The 21,145-nt window shown below is 46.2% G+C and overlaps 1 protein-coding gene across 24 annotated transcripts in view; it reads left to right on the forward strand.

Annotated features, from left to right (window-relative positions):
- TIAM2 (TIAM Rac1 associated GEF 2) overlaps window positions 1–21,145 on the forward strand; it is a 243,521-nt gene that overhangs the window by 114,552 nt on the left and 107,824 nt on the right. For all 24 annotated transcript variants that reach the window (XM_086318453.1, XM_086318455.1, XM_086318459.1 and 21 more), the window contains 5 exons: window positions 3,656–3,766; window positions 5,104–6,249; window positions 12,514–12,949; window positions 16,105–16,277; window positions 17,529–17,753. In XM_086318453.1, the coding sequence (XP_086174579.1) occupies window positions 5,110–6,249; window positions 12,514–12,949; window positions 16,105–16,277; window positions 17,529–17,753 (1,974 nt within the window). In that variant the 5' untranslated portion in view covers window positions 3,656–3,766; window positions 5,104–5,109. The remainder of the gene's footprint in view (window positions 1–3,655; window positions 3,767–5,103; window positions 6,250–12,513; window positions 12,950–16,104; window positions 16,278–17,528; window positions 17,754–21,145) is intronic.

Raw genomic sequence — 21,145 nt, forward strand, 5'->3', positions numbered from 1 at the left:
AAGAAACGAAAAAAGTTCCATTCTTGTGATTTTAGCTTAAAAAGCTACATAGCACATTCATAAGGTTGGGGATTGGAAGGGAATGCAGGCAACAAAATACAAAGGCTTTTTATTCAGGTTCATGAGATTGTGATCAATTTTTTAAAATCCCAGTATTTTATGGTAATTATAAAAAAATAATTGTAGAAATAAATGTATACACAGCATAGGATATTTGTGAAGCACACAGCCTTAGCACCATTTCATTTCATTCCTAAGAAACTTAAAATTTCTCCTGGCCAGCTGTGGGCCTTGTGGAACCTGAGTATACCTGATGTGTATTTCTGCAGATTATGTACCCAAAGTGCATGTTTTTATCTACAGGGGGCTTTTAACTATTTCTTTTCCTTTTAAAAAAATTTCTTAGGAAATCTGTCATTTTGATATTGTCATCCAGCTTTCTATTAATCAATTTTTTTTTAACTTGGATACCATAAAATGCTTTTAGTAAAGGATTTCAGAGACTCAGGGTTGCAGAAAATCTGACTTGTTTATTCTCTTGCCTTCAGACAAGAGTCCCAGCTGAAACTTGACAGATAAATATCTGTTCAATTTGCTAAACTCCTCAGGGACAGTTCTAAAGTTGTCCTCTGAGATTACCCTTCCTTGTCAATAAATTCCTAGTAAATATTAGATAAATTCTTCTTGCCACAGTTGAGGGCTGTTTTCTTTCTGCAGGAGTGATTGGCTGGGGATGTTGAACAGCTGGTCAGCATCACTCACGTGTCATAATGCACGTCATATCCGCCTTTGGGGTTTTCTCTAGGCAGGACTGTGTTCATTCTTGAGACATGGCCTCATGGGTTTATACATCAATCTTTCAGCCAGTTCCTGTTAGGGTGATTCCTGCTCATAGTCTGTGCCCAAATCAGTCTTCTTACATGTGAAGCTGCTGTCATTCAACAGGTATCATTTAAATGCTTCTGTGAGCTCAAGATGCAGACCTTAGCAGATCGAACCTTGGAAAGGACAGGGTCCGGGGCTGTGTGTTTTGAAATAGGACATGAAATCTTAAATTAAGCTATTTAACTTTAGAAGGAGTCAGACAAGGTGAAGTTACAGTCTGCTGCAGGGGCATAAGCTTCCAAGCTCAAGCCATTCTGCACCTTTGAACCCCTCCTCCCCAAACTCCACCATCTCTGTGTGTCCTTGAGTGGCCGACACAGCGGGCCCCTCTCCCAGTGGCAGCTTTGTGCCCATGGGTTGAGGGGCTTGAGTGGTGCTGTGTGTGCGCGTCTTCGGGCATGTGACCCTCGGATCAGAAGGGCCTGACAAAGAGTTGCTGGGAGACTTTCACCTGTGGGTCATCACCAGACCTTGGTCTTGAGGAAAGCAAGCACAAAGGCTCACTCCCTTCAGCTTGTGGTGGGAGCGGCAGCTGGGAGCTTCTCTGACTTTTAGCTTCTACTAAAATGTAGCTGAGAAAAGACAATGTAGGTATTGAACTTTCAAAAGGTAGGGTGCTGCTGTTCCAGCTCCCATGTCACATGTGTCATGGGTAACTCACTCAGTGGCTCTTCCGCCTTTTAGACGTTCGGGAGAGCTGCCCATGGAAAGATGTGATCAGTAGTGGGCTGGGTACCACTCTAACCTCATTGGTTAGAGATGCTGGCTTCAGTCTTTATAGACTCACATGAGCGGTTAGATTTCCTGCTGATGCCTAAGTGGGAAGTCTTTTTGACTTTTTTTTTTTTAATTTAAATTGTGTGTGTGTGGATCATCCTAGGTAGACTTGTGTCTTTGGCTTTATTGGGGATACTTATGTCTTGTACCCAGAGAAGGCGATGGCACCCCACTCCAGTACTCTTGCCTGGAAAGTCCCATGGACAGAGGAGCCTGGTAGGCTGCAGTCCACGGGGTCGCGAAGAGTCAGACACGACTGAGCAACTTCACTTTCACTTTTCACTTTCATGCATTGGAGAAGGAAATGGCAACCCACTCCAGTGTTCTTGCCTGGAGAATCCCAGGGAGGGAGGGGCCTGGTGGGCTGCTGTCTATGGGGTCGCACAGAGTCGGACACAACTGAATCGACTTAGCAGCATGTCTTGTACCAGTGCTCTGTGAATTTTAGAAGTGACCATCAAACCATCCAAAGAGGCTATACAGGTGGCTAACAAGCCATGAAAAGATGTTCAACATCACTAATCATCAGAGAAGTGTAAATCAAAGCCACAGTAAGATATCATCTCACACTATAGGATGGCCACTGTATTAAAAAAAAAAACAAATAGGAAATCACAAGTGTTCCTGACGATGCAGAGAAAAATTAGAACCTATACTCTATTGATAGGAATGTAAAATGGTGCAGCTGCTATGGGAAACAGTATGGTGGGTCCTCAAAAAAATGAACAATGGAAAAATCATATGATCAAGCAATTCCACTTCTGAGTATATACCTCAAAGAATTGCAGGCAGGGTCTCAAAGAGATACGTGTACACCTGTATTCTTAGCAGCATTATTCACAATAGACAAGAGGTGGAAAGCAGTTTCTAAGGGTCTGTTTACAGATAAATGGATAAACAGAATGTGAATAATGGAATATTATGCAGCCTTAAAAAGGAAGGAAATTTTGACACATGCTACAACACAAAGGAGCCTTGAAGACATTACGCTAAACGAAAAAAGCCAGTGATAAATGTCAAATCCGGTGCGATTCCACTTGCATGGTGTACCTAGAGCAGTCAAATTCGTTAGACAAAAGAGAATGGTTGTTACCAGCGGCTGGGGAGATGGAGGAGAGAGTGAGGTGAGGAGTTTAATGCAAGAGGTTTAGTTTTGCAAGATGAAAAGAGTTCGGGAGACGAATTGCATAACACTGTGAACATACTTCACACTACTGTCTGACCACTTAAAAATGGTTCAGATGGTAAATGTTATGTGCATTGTACTGCAATTACAAATATAGTTTGTTTGTTTGTTTGTTTTAAAGAGGAAAAAGGTCACTATTGAGCCCTCACTGCTTTGCTCTCTCTGTCTGCAGAGAAAATAAAGGCTTTGTGTCCCGGCCGTGAACACAGCCAGATGGCAGCACCCCCATCTTTCCCTCAAAGGTGGGCTTCCTGCCGCTGGCCTCTTGCAGCGGGGCCCACGCATGTGCTGGAGAAAACCTTTTTCATCTCATCTCTGGGGTTGGCATCTCTGACATACATTATTTTAGCCAAGGGCTATTTCTCTGTGATTCTACATTTTGGGTTTTGTTTTCGCTGCTTCATCAGCTGGGGAACAGTGACCTGTTGTTGCCGTGCCGGGACGCTGCTCCTGTGATCTTGCCAGGGCAGCGGGTCTGGGAGTTGTTTTCCGAGCGGTGGTGACAGACGAGCTGTGACTCAGGGCAGCGCGCTCACCTGCTCTCCCCCGAAACAAAGGCGTGCGTTTGCCTGAGGACAGAGTGAAAGGCCTTTCGCAAGGTTGCTGGGGGCGGTCCTGGCTTCCTTCACATCTTCCAGACAACCCTGATGAATCACACAGCTCACAGATGTGCCATTTATTATTTTCACAGCGATTCTGGACACCCATTGTTTCTCCACGTAATTTACGGCAAGCCTTCCTTTTGACTTTTGGGGGGACCGGGTGTAAAGTGCTTGACAGAGTTTTCTCCTGTTTCTTGTTTTTCAGGATCCTTTCATGGATCCACTGCCTGGACTTCCTAACCACGCTGCCTTGCTCCTGGGACCCTGTCAAGTCGACTGACCATTAATCTCCCTCAGTGCACAAACCAGACTGCAGGTGAGTCCGGCCCGTGGGAGCTGTGGTTCCTGTCCAGTGCCACGGCTGTGTTAGTAAGGGTTTAATTATTTGTTCCCATTATTTGTGTTTTAAACTGAGCTTGATCATTGCCTCCAAAGAAATGTCAGCCCTTTTGACTTCTGTGGCTGTACATTCTTACATATAAAAGAATGGAAATTAAAAACCAACTTCATGTATTAGAAGTAGGTAACCCACTCCAGTATTCTTGCCTGGAGAATCCCATGGACAGAGGAGGCTGGCGGGCTACATACAGTCCATGGGGTCGCAAGAGTCGGACACAACTGATTGACTAAACCTAACCTCATATATTAGAAACGTAACTGGAAGCATCGTTTCTGACTTGCCTCAAACACTGATATATTGGTTAGAATAAAAAAAAACTGAGGAGGTGGGGTGGTTTGGATCGTCCCCTGGAATTTTGCTTAACTAACAGACTCTCTAAACAAATTGGAGTTTTAAAGGAAATCAATAGAATCTAAGTTTGGGTATGTTTTTTTTTTTTGGATGCTCACATTCTTTTTTTTTTTTTAATTAAAAAAATTTAAATATTTCTTTCTAGGATGCTCACATTCTAACAAGTCAGCTTCAGACTTTTATCAGTTTCTAAAGTGAGGACCCTTAAAGTCTTTAGAAAAGCACGAGAGATTAGTTTCATTAAAATGTTGTTCTGTTCCAAAGGAGAGCTTTTATTTTCTCCCTCTGTTTTTCACCTCAGCCTAGTTTTTGAGAACATTTAGTCTTTATCCTTTGAGGTATGCTATTCTGTGTGACATATGAAAGCTCCAACACAGTGCAGTACCCGGAGTCATATTACCACAAACATGGTCATTTTTCAGCAGTAACCACTTATATTGGGGTGCAATATGAGCTCTTTCAGTCCTTCATGTATAAAGGAAAGGTGTCTCTGTGGTCACTGAAAAATCAGTGTATTGCAGTGACAGAGTAAAGGGATTTTCTCATTTTGCTCTTTAGAATCATTGATTTCAAAACCTCCCAACACCCAGCCTATAGGAGGTCTCTGTCTTAAGCTGATTGCTATGCCTGTTCGGTTTCTGAATTAACATCAGACAACAGATAATGTGCTTAAACTCGCTAGCACAGGAATGTGCAGTGCTGTCTACTTGGCTGATGACCTGCAATGCAGAAGGAGAACCAATTCCGCAAGTCACGCTTGTCCCTACGTCTCTGAGTTGTGTCAGGCCCAGAAAGAGGTTGCTTGGTTCCTCTGTCACCTGAACATAGCTTGTAGAAAGTTCTGTCCTAGTGGAATGTAGTTTAGGTCATGACTCTTACTGACACTGCTGTTCTTAATTCAGGTGACGATGGGAAACTCCGAGAGTCAGTACACCCTACAAGGACCTAAAAATCATAGCAATACTATTACTGGTGCTAAACAAAAGCCTTGCTCCCTGAAAATCCGTGGCCTTCATGCCAAGGATGACAAGTCATTGCACGGATGGGGTCATGGAAGCAGCGGAGCGGGGTACAAGTCCAGGTCGTTGGCCCGAAGCTGCCTTTCTCACTTTAAGAGCAATCAGCCTTACGCATCCCGACCAGGGGGCCCCACGTGCAAAGCCTCCAAAGGCAGTGCCTACGCCAAGCATAGGACAGGTGCCACAGGGTCAGATTTCCAGGGCACCGATGCCGCTTTCTCGCCCGAGAACGGCTTCCACTATGTCGGACGCCCGCCCGAGGAGAACCACTCGGCTTCGAGGGACTGCCGCAATGGGCACCTTCTCAACTGCTACGGCGGGAACGAGAGCATCGCATCCACCCCGCCTGGCGAGGACCGCAAGAGCCCCCGGGTGCTCATCAAGACGCTGGGCAAGCTGGACGGGTGCCTGCGGGTAGAGTTCCACAGCGGCGCCGCGCCCCCGGGGGCCTCCCCATCGGGCGGCCCGGTGCAGCTGCTGCGCTACTCGGCCGGTTCCGCGCCCAGCCCCCGCGCCTCCCCGGCAGCCGCCGCGCGCCCCCGCTCCAGCAAGGGCAGCTCGCTCAGCTCCGAGTCCTCCTGGTACGACTCTCCCTGGGGCCCGGGCGGCGAGGTCAGTGAGGCTGAGGGCTCCTTCGTGGCGCCGGACACGCCTGAGCCCGGCCTCCACACTGGCTTCCCGACCAGGGATGCTCCAAAGCCTTTCAGCCAAAGCGCCTCCCTCTCATCCCTCCGGGACCCCTACCCCAACGCCTCCCTTGGGAGCCTGGCCCCCGCGGCCCTGCGGCTTTCCGATGACTACATGGGCACCCGCGCCAGCCTCAGTGCCCGCGTCTCCTTCGCCTCCGACATGGACGTGCCGGCCCGCGTGGAGCGCGGGGAGCCCGGGCAGTTCGCGTCCTTCACCCTCCCTTGCCGCAAGTCCAGGGCCCTGGGCGAGGAGTCCTCCAAGAAGGACACCCTGAAAGCCAGGATGCGCCGCATCAGCGACTGGACGGGAAGCCTCTCCAGAAAGAAAAGAAGACTCCAGGTGAGTCAGGCTGGAGTGCCGGGAGAGATGCTCTTCGATTGGTTTTCTATCTGCAAAACGGGAAGGCTAGCAGAAGGTACTGCAGAGAGCATTCCGAGACTTAGATGAGCTGCTGAGAGTGGTTAGCCTAAGACTTGGCACTTCTTGTTTTCGGGTGTGTGTGTGTGTGTATCTGTGTGTGGTGTGTGTGTGTGTGTGTGTTTTCCTTGTGCGTCAGACATGCATTTTCACTCTGAACCCTCCACTCCAGTCATTCCCATTCTGTCCAATCTTGTGCCTCCTGGATTCTGGAGTAAAATCCACAGGCCTCATCCAAGACCTAGTCAAACTGTTCTTAGAAAGAACAGCCTAAGGGAGACTCCCCAGTGAATTGGTTATCTGAGTGCTCAGCTAAAACTCATTCTCAAAGCCTAGAACGAAAGGAAGAGAGAGAAGCTGTTGTCGTTTTGGGATGAGTAGCCTTCCTGAACTTGATATTACTTTAGGGAGATTAAAATTCCTATTGTTCATTGAGTACAATGGGGAAAAAAATGGGTATAATCTTACCACCTCCTCATGGGGACAGCTAACGATGTTGAAAACATCTTGACCTGAGCACATGGAATCGCAAAAACACAATGTTGATGAAACAAGAATCATGATGGTGACAGTAATACTTTTAATGGGCGTATAAAGTTTGAACAGGGGAGACAAAATGACTTCAGTGCCAGCGAGGAAAGTAAGAGTTTGCCCTCTTTGGTAATGAGAGGCGATTGCTAGGTATTTTTAATTGCTCTTTTGTATTTGTTTGTGTGTTTTTTTGCTTTTAATTATTTATAGAAAGGAGAAAGTATATATATACATATTTTAACTCACCTTAAGTCATATTGTTGAAGGAAATTTAAGTGACTTTGGGAATTTGTTGAAGGAAATTTAAGTGACTTTAGGAATTTGTCTCTAGTAGAGTGACATTTTGACCATCCTTCCCTGAGCAGATTGTTTCAGATCTGTAAAATTTGCCATTAGTTACTTCCTTCCTAGGCACAAAGTCCAAGCCCCCTGCCCCAATATTTTCCTTTGTCCCTTTCTTCCTCCTCTCAGGAGGAGACTAAGGATAGACGATCAGTGTCCTGTTACAGAACTCTTCATATCCCTGAGTGCAGTAATTTGCTTCCTCCTGACTCATTACTTGTTCAGGTCAAACCATTAAGTAGTAAAGATTTCTTTGACCTTTCTCTCAGCTGCCAAGTACACTTGACAACTGACAGCAATCAAACGTAAAGGGAAAGATAGCTCCTACTTTCTGGGGACCCGTAGTCCTATGCAGACAACTTTCTCATCTTCTTGATGCAAGTGCTGTGTTGTCGACTTGTGTTCAGCACTCATCTCCCGGGACCCCTGAGCCTGTTCCTCCACATCTCTCATTTGCATAGAGCATGTTCTCTCCTGTGTGTGTGGCCTGGCTTATACATGGTCAGTTCCCATTCAGTTCGAAAGCAGACCTTTGCCACTGTGGACTGACCACATTCCATCCTATGCAGACCCCTGCCACCCAGCCACCCCTGGGAAGTGAAGCTCCTTCAAGTCTGGATCATCCAAGACTTAACTGGATGATTTGTAAGTCCGTGGAGTTAAGAACAGAATGGTTACAAGATCAAAGAGCCCGAATCTGAAAGGACTTCCCCTCATCTGGGCTTCCCAGGTGGCACTAGTGGTAAAGAGTCCGCCTGCCAATGTAGGAGATGCAGGGTTGATCCCTGGGTCAGGGAGATCCCCTGGAGGAGGAATGGCAACCCACTCCAGTATCCATGGGCAGAGGAGCCTGGTGGGCTGCAGCCCACAGGGTTGCAAAGAATCGATTTAGCATGCACACGGACCCTCTCATTTTAAAATGAAGAAACTAATGTTAAAGGAGTTTGACGATTTATGGCTAGTTAGTGGACATGACTGAAGTGACTTAGCAGCAGCAGCAGCAGTGGAGAAGCTGGGGCCAAAGCCATTTCTGCTAAAGCTCAGATGTGTGTCTTTTCCACTTGGCTGCATGGCCAAGGTACTCTTGGTACTCTAGTAATTTCGTGGGGGTTATTGAACATTAACGTAACAAATTATCTTGGATTTTTAAAAAGTGGCCTACGAAGGCAGCTTTTTGCATTTTGCTTGTGTCCGATTTTGATAATTTATAAAGGTGAACAACGTTTTGGTAGGTGTGCCACTTCCATTGGCCTTGCCTTTGTTTTCCTTCTTTCTCTTTTTTTATTTTCCAGTTGGGTTTTGTTTTTGGCCATACTGTGTAGCTTGTGGGATCTCAGTTCCCTGACCAGGGATCGAACCTGGGCCACTGGGGAACTCCTGCCTTTGCTTTTCTTTTACAATTGAAGGTGAAGACAAAGTTTGGGTCTTTAAAAATACAGTCAGTCAGTGGGTAGGAGCAGCAAAGTTTGTGACAGTGTACCATAGTTAAGGTACCAAATGCTTATTCTCTTACACAGACTTCTCTATGCCAGTACAGCTAAGACTCAGAAGGTCTTCCCATGATGGGTAGACATATTTGTTTTGACTTATAAAAAAAAGTGATGTGAAAAGAGCGATCCTTTCTTTAGAGGGTTTTCAACCACTCTGGGGAGTTACAGCCTGAAAGCAAATTCATCAGTGAAGATACTTAGTAGCTGAAAAAGGATATTCAAACATAGAGGGTGGGGGGATGGGTGTGCAGGAGGAGAGCGTGTGTTTGAAGCTGGTGGACGACTTGTAGCGATGCAGCTGTTCTGAGACGGGTCCTTGGTAAACTTTCTATCCTGTGAGTCAGGTGGGCCAGGTTACACGGAGGGAACAAAAGCCCTCAGTTCTCCGAGGTTGAGCACAAATCAGTCTGCGTCGTTCTCAAGCTGCAACTCTGTTCTGCATTGATCCCCTCTGGGCCCCCAGGTCCATGGAGTAGTTTCCCTCCAGGACACCCCAAGCCTCCGGGACAGAGGGAGAAGAAACCTATTGATGGTTTTTGAAGCGCCCGCTCAGAAGCCACGCCTTTCACATCTGTTCGCGTTTATTGGGCAAAGCGGGTCACGAGACCACGCCGAACTCCAAGGGATGGGGGTTGGGAGCAGGGAATGGTCTTGCCAGGGACCCTAGGGGTGAGTCCTGACCACTGCTGTAGAGTTTCTTAGCGAGAGTCAGGACACAGAGACCCCGGCTTTCTGACCCTCTTCATTTTAGACTCTTGCTGCCCCTTGAGGGCCCCACAGTCCCAGGGAATTTCTGCAGAGGACCAGTGGGCTTTACTATGAAAAGAAAGACAGTGGCATGTGAAGAACAACACGGTGAATTTGGTGCTTTTTCCCATAAAGTGAGGAATGGCGATGAGTTTTCTTTTAGCTCCCAAGGAATTTAGTGACGTCTCTTGAGTTCCTCTTCACTCTGCTGTAATGCTATAATGTCAAGTTATGGTACCTGTCATTTATGATTATGTGATGCAGATAGGAATGAAAATTAGACTTCTTTATGTACATGACTAACACAGCACCTTAGCGTCACACACACAGCACAGTGATCAGGAAATCCAGCTGAATCTCCCACATTCCTTCCTTCCTATTAACCTGAAAATGAGTCACTAGCTATTAGGATTCTAGATAGAAAGCTTTACACATTTGTTACAGACCAGGGAAATTGATATCTGTGTATATGAATCAGTTATAAATGCTAAAATATGTGATCTTTTCTCCATTTTTCAAGGAGGAAAATTTGTCTTTTGCTCTGGTTGAACAGTTAAAAGTTAGCACCATGACTTAAGTCTACCTCTTGTGAGAACCAATGTCAGGAGGGCTGACAAGTTACACTTTGGTTTGACACTTGATGCTTTTCTCTGGCAGGTCTCTGCTGGGTTTGAAACACCCCATCACAGGTCTTGCTGGCTATCAGAGGCAATCCCAGTGTCCTGGGGCTATGAGTCAGAGAGTCCTATTCATAGCTGAAATAATGTCAATATGAGCTAAATGAGAAATATTCCTTCATCTCCTAGGAACGTTTGAAGAGCAACACAGTGACAATTGAGGGGGGAAAAAAAAAAAAAAACAACCCTTAAACTATTTTGAAAGTTTCCTGTCCAAGTGACTCACCATAGCTGGCTTATTTGCTCAGTTCTTGCATAAGCATCAGGGTATAAATAAATCTGACTATGGGATATCGTATAAACACAGTGGAAGATAATATTTTCATTAGTAATAGCTATGTTTGGGGCTCAGTTGTTTGTAGCCCTTGGGTATTTAGAAGCACTTGTCTAATTGATGATTTTCCTACAAAAGATAGCAGGTAATTGCCGCTTGATTTCCGGATGAAATTTCTGGAAAGAAAACCCCTCCAAACAGGGCAATATTCACCATAAAGTCTTTAGTCAGTGGTCCTTGACCTCATTTTCCCTCCTCTTTATTTTAATGGAGAAGGAAATCTAATTGAAAATTCACTAGCCTGTGAGTTAGAGTGTGTTAAGAGTCTCTGCAGAATTACCTTAACCTAAGCTGTAAATTTGAAATGTCAGAGTCTTTTAAGTCATAAATCAAGCTTACTTTCTTTATTTTTTAAAAGATTTGTTTGTTTATTTATTTTTGGCTACATCGGGTCTTAGTTGCCGCACTCAGGATCTTGGTTACATGCAGGATCTTTCACGGTGGGCTCCTCTTCAGCTGGGGCATGTGGAATCTCCAGTTGTGGCTCGTGGGCTTCGTTACCTCTTGACATGTGGGCTTCCCAGATGGTGCTAGTGGTAAAGAACCCACCTGCCAATGCAGGACAGGTAAGAAAAGCAGATTTGATCCCTGGGGTCAGGAAGATCCCCTGGAGGAGGGCACGGCAACCCACTCCAGTATTCTTGCCTGGGGAATCCCATGGACAGAGGAGCCTGGCTACGGTCCATGGGATCACGAAGAGTTGGACACGACTGAGGTAACTTAGCATGCAGCATGCACATGTGGGATCTTAGTTCCCTGGCCAGGGATTGAACCTGCATCCCTTGCACTGGAAGGCAGATTCTTAACCACTGGACCACCAGGGAAGTCCTCCTAAGCTCACTCTCTGCTCAGAAATTTACTTACTGCTATTGACCAATGAATGGCCTCTATGCAAGTTATTCTTCTTAAATGACTAGACCTCTAGTCTAGGTGTTAGAGGAAACCTTCTTGTTTTCAGCTCTGTGCACGGCCAGTTCAGTATTAGTGCGTGTTGTCTTAAGTAGGGCAGTGGTTATTAGATAAACCTAATTTTATTTAGAAATGCTTATGTCTCATTTTGTGTCAGAATAAATATTAAAGAATCTTGCTTTGGTATTCCCAGTGCTTGGAATAAAATGAGTGCTCAAATAAAACAATGGGAATGAGTAAACAGTATATTCTTTTCATGAAAAAATTCCCAAATTAAGTAAAATATATTAGTTATGAAATAACTACAGTGAAATAGCTATGGTTCTTAACAAGAACCCTTTGTGGATAAGGAGCCCAGGTGCATGGTTTTTACTATCCAAAGAGGGAAAATATTAATACGATGCTAACGATCTTAATGTCTAGACCTGAGCAGGGGTTCAGAAGCTGAAACTGTTCACTGTGGGGAGTGGAAGAAACGTTTATATATAATAACACCCTCCTTGACCCTGAAATTAGTGCTTCTCCTGTTTAGCTTAAAAATGATCCAGAAAGAAAACAAGACTGCAAGAACATGAATTCTTTCCTGGAAGATCCTGATTCATAGTTAGCCAAGAAATTAGCCAGAAATCTTCACTAGTATGTTTTGAATATACTAACTCATTTTTTGATGCCAAATGTGGGTTAGATTTAGGATGTGTGCATGCTAAGTTGCTTCAGTTGTGACCAACTCTTTGCCACCCTATGGACTGTAGCCCACCAGGCTCCTCTGTCTAAAGGATTCTCCAGGTGAGAATACTGGAGTGGGTTGCCATTTCCTCCTCCAGAGGATCTTCCTGACCCAGGGATCAAACCTGTGTCTCTTACATCTCCTGGCAGGCAGGTTCTTTACCAATAGTGCCATCTGGGAAGCCCTAGATTTAGGATGCTCAGGAATGATTGGTTTACACTTTTTAAGCATTGACTCCCCTGCCTATACACTGGTTCGGACTGTATTGTCTCTATGATTCTTTCTGGTTTGCAGACTTGCTGCATTAAAAAAAATTTGCTTTGCAGCATTTCTATTAGCAAGCCACACTATTATATGCACGCCATGTGGGGGAAGAGGTGCTTTGGCTATACATAACCTCTGATGGGTGGTCATCTGCGTTGCTCACAGGAGCCAAGGTCCAAGGAGGGCAGTGACTACTTTGACAGCCGTTCGGATGGGCTGAACGTGGACACGCAAGGGCCCTCCCAAGGGTCTGTGTCCCTGTGGTCAGGGGGCTCTGCTCAGATCCTGTCCCATAGAAGTGAATCTGCTCATGCGATTGGCAGCGACCCCCTCCAGCAGAACATTTATGAGAATTTCATGCGAGAGCTGGAGATGAGCAGGACCAACACGGAGAACCTCGAGACGTCCACGGAGACGGCCGAGTCCAGCAGCGAGTCGCTCAGCTCTTTGGAGCAACTGGACCTGCTCTTTGAGAAGGAACAAGGGGTGGTGCGCAAAGCCGGGTGGCTCTTCTTCAAACCCCTCGTCACTCTGCAGAAGGAAAGGAAGCTGGAACTGGTGGCCCGGAGGAAATGGAAGCAGTATTGGGTGACACTTAAAGGTATGTGGTCTTCACCACCCAGGGGGTCCCAGGAGTTCTTTCCTCTGCTCTCCTCTTTCCTAGGAAATGTCAGCGAGTCCAGGCTGGACTGGAGTTCATGTGCAGGCATCTGATCCAGAACCGTCCAGCCTGCTTTCCTAAAATACCTTCTCAAACCTGTATAATATGTTCACTTAACAGTCGTATGCATCCTTCATTCTACTGAGTGATGATTGAATGTAACAACTATTGCTTATTATTTTATAGGGGTTTCCGTACCACTCTTTAATACTTGTCCTGCACTTGGGGGATGGGAGGGGAGCCCCGGATAAGTAACCAGGTGTAGTTATTTGGAACGTTGAGCATGGATTGTGCACATGTTCAGAACCCCAGAGAGGCAGTCCTCCCCAGCTTGTACAGTGAAGAGTTTCATCTGCGTCATTTGGTTTGTGTCACCCCACGTTGATGAGCTAAGAGCGTCTTATTGTCATCACAAACATGTGCTTTGTTTTTGTTTTGTTTTGTTTTTCTGATGCAGAAGAAATAGGAGAAAGCCTTTGCTTTGTGAGGATGATAAAAGTTTTTCACAAGCCTTACCGTTTAAAAATTATAATTGCCTCTCTCATTGTGGATGGATAGATTATTTGACGCGATCTGAGGCTTTGAGTCAGCATCGCGTTGACTGATATAGATGTGAACACCGAGCAACCCCACAGACCCGGGCATTTCTGCACAGCTGTCCTGAGACTCTTTGTCAGAGGAACCTGGTGTGGTTCCTCAGTAGCAGCTGGCACCCTTCCTTGTCATGGGAGAAGGCAGAAACGGGGGTCACGCTGGACAAAGTGCAGGTGAAAGGCCCAGAGCTATCTGCAGTGCTCCCCATATTTAGAAATTGTGAGTTTTGGGGAGCTGGCATCAACTCATTACCCAGCACCCTCTGGGAAAGGGACACGGAGAAGCCATCTCTTCTCTAGGTAACACCTTCCCCCAGCAAACTGGAGGTTTTATGCAAGTTGAGACCCGGAATCCCTCACAGATGCAGCCCTCTTTTCCAGTTCTCGATTGGATCCTCGTGGTATCTTGTGGCTCAGGAAGGCAAAGGGCGACCCCCTGGGGGAGGCGGGGTCTTCTGTGGGAGGACGGAAGAGATTTGGAAAGCTGGAATAATGGATTGGATCCAGCAAGATAACATTTTTAAGGGATAAGTTGATGCTTTTAAGGTTTAATGATCAAAGAACTACCCAAGTGCGAGAGAGGGAGGTGTGTCTCTAGAGCATGTCAGACACTTTTCTTCAACGTGAAGTTTGTTTACTAAAATGGGTGCTTTGGGACACTGAAAGCAGGATGCTTTCCCTGCTTGCCTTGTGGCTTTGAAAACCCCAGAGCACACCCCATGGGGTGGTGGTGGTGTGCGTTTGTGTGTCCATATCCTGCTTCGAGAAGCACAGCCATCGGTGACACCGAGGGGCTGTAGAGCTGTGCAGTATGGAAGATGACAACGATTTAGCAACATTTAACCTGGAGGACTGAGAACTGGGGTGACCGTGAGTATAGTGGTCTTCGGGAAGAGACACTGAGTTTATTCTGGTTTATCAAGGTTGGGACAGGACTAATAGGTAGAAGACAAGCTGATGGTGAATTAGTATAAAAAATACACGAAGGGAAAACCCAAAAACCTAGTGCTTTCCAGAGTTTGTGCTCCCGGAGATGTTTGTAGTGCCAGGTGCTTGGAGGCCCCTGGGGAGGTGTGGGCAGGTGTCATTTAAGGTTGAAAGAGGACGTCTCTAGAACATTGTCTCCCATCCTGGCAGCTGTCCAGGGAACCTCTGGCTGCTGGCTTCAGGGGCACGGATTGTCCTGACTTGTCTCTGACCTTTGTAAGATCCATGGGCCTGCCCGGGCCCTTGCTTGTTAAGCATTTGAAGCCCCGTGGATAAAGGATGCTCTCTGGGTGACAGTGTTATAAAGCACACATCCCTTTGTTTCCTTGGCAGCCCAAGAAAGGGTTGGCATGAAGATGTTTTTTTCCCTCCATCATAACCTATCCCATGTGCTTTTCTATGCCTCTTTCCTCTGGGAATTCAGTATTGATGAGTTCAGCTTTCTTGGCTTAGAATCCAAGCTGTAATATTTGGGCTTAACTGTTTGATTTAATTGGCTTAACTGTTTGATTTAATTGTAGTTAAAAACATATATATATATATATAGGTATACACACACACACACACACACACACATATACATTTAAGCAGAGTTTTAAAATTATCCTTGAAGTATCTCTGTAAATAAAGTCGAAGCAGTGCTTTTAAGAGAGCAGCTATCAGCCAACCATCTGGTTGCCCACCTACACTGAATGTCTAGGTATGCTAATGGCACACATGTTTTTTAGGGTTTGGAGGATGTAATAAAACTTTAACAAGGGTGATTCTGCTTTCCAGCTGTCTTTTCCAATGAGTGGATTTACGCGTGGTTCACAGGGGACTTCCCGGGTAGAATGTTGGCAGGGCGGATATACTGTCCCTCAGAATGCACAATACGTGGGATGCTAAGGCTGGCAGCATCTTGGTATCTGCCCGAAATGAATTTTACTTCCTCTAGATAGAATGATTCAAGCCCCGGCCACTGGGAGCTCAGTGTTAAGGGAACCATTGCAAAGAATTTGGACTGGGGTGGAGCTGGCACCGCTACCCTGGTCCTCAGGTCCCCGGGTCATGGGATGTTATATGTGCAGCGGTAGCATCAGTCAGACGTTTCCTGATGGAAAGATGGGAGGATTATTTCTAAGTACATCAGTGGCTGGAACAAAGGACTGGCTCAGGCCTGCAGCAGTGGCTCAGGCCATAAACCTCATGCCCCTTCCCCTTATTCTAAGAGGCTCTCACAGCCTCTGCCTTTGGATGTGGGTTGATTGTGGGAGGAGAGATTGCTCAGTGCCCCACTCAGAGTACTCAGAGATCAGAGAGTACCGGGGAGGGAGAAAGCGCTGCCTCAGGGATGCCATCCCCGGGGGCAGAGCTGGGGTTGTGCACTTTTTTTCTCCTGATTTCTATGCTGTGCTGGGTTCCATTGTAAACTTGTGTGACCATGTTTCCCTCATGTCCCTTCTTCTCGTTCCTTTCCTACATGGGTCCTCAGGACCTGTGACAGGGGCCGTACTGTGCTTTTCTCTTTCACAGGATGCACGCTGCTGTTTTACGAGACCTACGGGAAGAATTCTATGGATCAGAGCAGTGCCCCCCGCTGTGCCCTCTTTGCAGAAGACAGCATAGTGCAGTCTGTCCCGGAACATCCCAAGAAGGAAAATGTCTTCTGCCTCAGCAACTCCTTCGGGGATGTCTACCTATTCCAGGTACCGCTGAGCTTTCTAAATGGAGGGTGTGGGGAGGGAGGAGGGAGGGAGAGGGTGGGAAGATTTGGGAGAATGGCATTGAAACATGTGAAACGTCATGTATGAAACGAGATGCCAGTCCAGGTTCAATGCACGATGCTGGATGCTTGGGGCTGGTGCACTGGGACGACCCAGAGGGATGGTGTGGGGAGGGAGGAGGGAGGAGGGTTCAGGATGGGGAACACATGTATACTAATTAAATAATTTTCTATTAAAGAAAAAATAAATAAATAAATGGAGGGTGGAGGCGAGATCTCATGTCCTGTTAGGACGAGAAGGATCCGAATTAAGAGGCATGACTTAGCAATAAAATAGAGTAAAAGCCGTTAAACTTTGGGTTAAAGTTTAAGCAAGAGAACTGGCCTCTGCTGACTGCCAGGCACCATGGGGCTATCACCATTCAGTCATTCACCCAGCAAGCATTTCTTGGGTGCCTCTGTGCCTGCATGTGTGCTAAGTCGATTCAGTCGTGTCCGACTCTTTGAGACCCCATGAGGTGTATCCCGCCAGGCTCCTCTGTCCATGGGATTCTCCAGACAAGAGTACTGGAGTGGGTTGCCGTGCCCTCCTCCAGGGGATCTTCCTGACGTAGGGATCAAACCCGTGTCTCTTACATCTCCTTCATTGGCAGGCAGGTTCTTTACCACTAATGCCATCTGGGAAGCCCCGTATTTCCAATATTCCACTCAAATTCTCAGTATTTACAGACAACTGTTTTAATATTATTGTGCCCTCCCGGAAAAGTTCTTTTATTATAGTTTTTCTTAAATGAGTCCATACCATGGATGTAATTTCATATCCAGGTTTCAAAATGTAGCATTTTGCTCCTAACATTTCCTTGTCTTATTAAAATTATGAAGGTAGCCTGCTTTTTTAGAGAGCGACGAGATGCACACTGCATGAATATACTGTTTTTTTCTTTTTTTGTATTTTTGTTACTCTCGCTGCTGGTGAACAGCTTGATTCTGGTTTGTCTTCCCATCCTATCTGGGGCCATGTGACACCCTTGATGCTCTCACAGGCCCCCTGGAGTCACGGAAGCCTGCAGATCTGTGTTGAGTGTGTTTTTTAAACTTAAACAGTTTTTATGAAGTGGAGGTATTTGGGGGTTTTACACATCCAAGCCCAGGCTGCCACTTGGGAGAACACTTTCGTGGAGAAACAGTTCCAAATCGCTTCTCCCTCCCTACCCCCCGTCCCCTCTGTGTTTAGGCCACCAGCCAGACAGACCTGGAGAACTGGGTCACCGCCATCCACTCGGCCTGCGCATCCCTCTTCGCAAAGAAACACGGCAAAGAGGACACTGTCCGGCTGCTGAAGAACCAGACCAGAAACCTCCTCCAGAAGATAGACATGGACAGCAAGATGAAGAAGATGGCAGAGTTGCAGCTGTCCGTGGTGAGCGACCCAAAGAACAGGAAGGCCATAGAGAACCAGGTACAGATTACCTATGAGTGTCTCCTCCCGTTACTCACCTCCCTCGCGGCAAACTCAGATGTAGGAGCTGGTTCTTACACTTCTGGTGGAAATAGTTTCTGTGGTCTCTTGGTTCAAGTACTTAAGTGGCTGCACTTTTGTCATATGGGAAATACGATCTGCTTCGGTGGCTGTATAGGTACAGTGGAACATTTTATGACCAGATCTTGTTTCCTCGTATTGAGGCGCTCCTGCTCGCCTAGCTGATTCTGTGAATATTGTCACGTTTGGAACAAAATTTGTATAATAGAACTACTGGAAGATTAGACAGGTATGATTCTAATACAGAGGATGGCTTCAAAAACGGTAGTCTGGTTGTTCAATTGCTATGTCGTGTCTGATTCTTTGCAACCTCGTGACCTGCAACACATAAGCTTTCTTGTGTTTCGCTGTCTCCCGGAGTTTGCGCAAACTCATGTCCATTGAACGTGTTGGTGATGCCATCCAACTATCTCCTCCTCTGTCACCCCCTTTTCCTCCTGCCCTCAATCTTTCCCAGCATCAGGGTCTTTTCCAGTGAGTTGGCTCCTTGCATCAGGGGGCCAAAGTCAGTATCAGTCTTTCCAATGAATGTTCCGGGTTGATTTCCTTTAGGATTGACTGGTTTGATGTCCTTGCTGTCCAGGGGACTCTCAAGGGTCTTCTCCAGCACCACAGTGCGAGAGCACTGGTTCTTCGGTGCTCAGCCTTCAGTGGTTTGGTATAACACAGCTATTCCTGTATCTGTGGCTTTGGGGGCAAAACACTACTTTTTTGGCTTGTTTTTTCTAACAGATGAGGTGCTAAAGAAAATGCTTTCTTTGGCCTGTTTCCACATTCATCTAGTAATTAGGCAGCTACTGTCTATGCTGCTTGCATTTTACAGGGCGGGAAGCAGCTTAGTGTCAGTCTTCCTTTGCTCAGACGACCTGAACACTTAGACAAGTGTCAGTGAATCTCTTCAGTCAGGTTCCCTGGGAAACAGACTGAGAGATTTGCATGTGAGGAGTTTGATTAGGAATGCTCTCAGGAGTAAGGGAGTGAAGTGAAGTCGCTCAGTCGTGTCCGACTCTTTGCGACCCTGGGAACTGTAGCCTACCAGGCTTCTCTGCCCATGGGATTCTCCAGGCAAGAATACTGGAGTGGGTTGCCATTTCCTTCTCCAGTGGATCTTCCCGACCCAGGGATCGAACGTGGGTCTCCCACATTGCGGGCAGATGCTTTACCCTCTGAGCTATCAGGGAATTAAGGAGAGACTCTGGTTCTGAATTGTGCGGAGCTGGTTCCACAGGGGGCTTAGCAGCTGGGATGGCCATTCAGAGTTGCTTGCTTCTAGTGGGGCATGCCATGACAACTGATCAAGGTAGCTGCCGTCAGAGGGGGCTGATTCCCAAAGAGAGACCTATTTGTGAGCCATGAGCAGCTAAGGGGAAGAATGCCTTTGTCTTCAAAGGGGAATCAGGTGGTACACAACAGTAGCCACTACAGTCCCCTTCAAAATCAGTGTCCAGTGATTTGGGAACTTGAAGAGGGATAGGCTGAAGATGGGTTGGCGTGTGCCTGAATCTTTCGTCCTTTTCACTTTGTAAATTATTATAGAGAGACTAGGTTCTTTTAAAAAAATTCCATGGCAACACAACAATTTAGATTCCCCATAGAAATAATTTTGTCTGCAGCATTTGACTTAAATCACAAATAGTCTTCTCTTTGTGTCTGAATATTTAACCTTGCTTAGAATTTTTTTTTCTGTCTGCATATACATGAAGAACTTAGAATGTGTGGAAAGAAATTCCTAGCTGTAAATAAGAAACTGATGAAAGGCTTGCATTCAAATGATATATTTGTGACACATTAAGAATTTGGAATCTGTCAGTTGGCAATAGTAAAATAACCAAGTGATTCCCATCTCCTGCCCCCTCATCAAGTGTTTCTAAATGACAGTGCAGTTGAATGGATTTTCTGGTGAGACCCAGATCTGTCTTTGCTTCTCTTTTTCTGGTATCTTGTGTTGTCTTTCTCCCTACCCAATCCTTCCCTCTCACTGTTTGTCCATCTGGCCTGGCGTGCTGCGATTCATGGGGTCGCAAAGAGTCGGACACAACTGAGCGACTGATCTGATCTGAACAGATGCCTATAGCTTCAACAAATAAACGTAATTTTAAAATACAGATCCCGTTTCTAAGAAATGTATCATTTAGTTAGAAAGCAGGCCTCATAAGCATGAAACTAATGAATATTCTAGAATGAGGTAGATTAGGGCATAGTCATCAGATGCTGTGAGGGATCATGGGTTGAGCTTGTGCTGTAATTTTGAGGAGGAGGAGGAAACTTCCTGGAAGAATAGGGCCTTAAAAAATTGGCAAGAGATGTGTAAGTATGAAAGCCAAACCCTATTGGGAAGAGAGTGTAGCACATGGTAGGCAATTTGGTAGTCTAGTTGATCCTTGAGTAACACCAGGGTTATGGGCTCTGACCCTCTGGCAGTCGAAAAGCCACTTGTAACTTACAGTTGGCCCTCTGTTTTCAACTAACCACAGTCATATAGTACTGTAGTATTTACTTAAAATCTGTGTGTAAGTGGACCCGTGCAGTTCACATCCTTATTGTTCAAGGGTCACGTGTAGGAGTAACAGAGTGGGGCTTGGGTCTCCTGAGCACACGGGAGCTGAGATGTGGGCTGGGAAGGGATGAAGAGATGGAGGTTTGGTGGGGCAGGGACTGGTGTAGCTTTTTCAGGGTCTGTGAGATAACACTGGGAGGTAAGCCTCTAGACCTAAGGGAGGAACATGCGTTTTTAAATTGTGATGAAAGCATGGTGAATGCATCCTCTTTGGAAGATTAATCTGGCAGTGGCTTGGATAGGGGTCAGAATGACCCTGGTCTGCATGTGCAGCTGTGAAGGTCTGGACCAGAGTAACACGACAGAAGTTTAACAAATTTTATGGAAGATGTTTCTCCCAATGCATCATTTTTGATAATTTTATAGAGTATTAAAGATAGTTTCCTATGCACCTGAATTGAAATGTTCCTCAAACAGACAACTGATTTATAGTGTGGCATGTGGGATCTTAGTTCCCCAGTCAGGGATTGAACCTGTGCCCCCTGCAGTGGAAAGTCTTAACCCCTGGATTGTCAAGGAAGTTCCAAAATATGCTCTTTATTTAAAGAGTGACAGCTCGCAAACTACAAACTAGAACATATTGATAGTTTTGCCAAGGAACTGAAAAGGAAGTTGAAGCCGCCAAGGAGAACCGTGGGAGTGGACGGTTTTGGGGGTTTTGACAAGGCTGCATCTGCGGGGGACAGACACATCTCTGCCCTTGGCCGCTTCATTCCCAGAGCCTGGCCCGGCTCCTGTCTGGGAAGAGATCTGG

The sequence above is a fragment of the Bos grunniens genome, chromosome 9 (assembly GCF_055505025.1).
Source record: "Bos grunniens cultivar Pamir isolate PY7600 chromosome 9, Bosgru_T2T1.0, whole genome shotgun sequence".
Classification (NCBI taxonomy): Eukaryota; Metazoa; Chordata; class Mammalia; order Artiodactyla; family Bovidae; genus Bos; species Bos grunniens.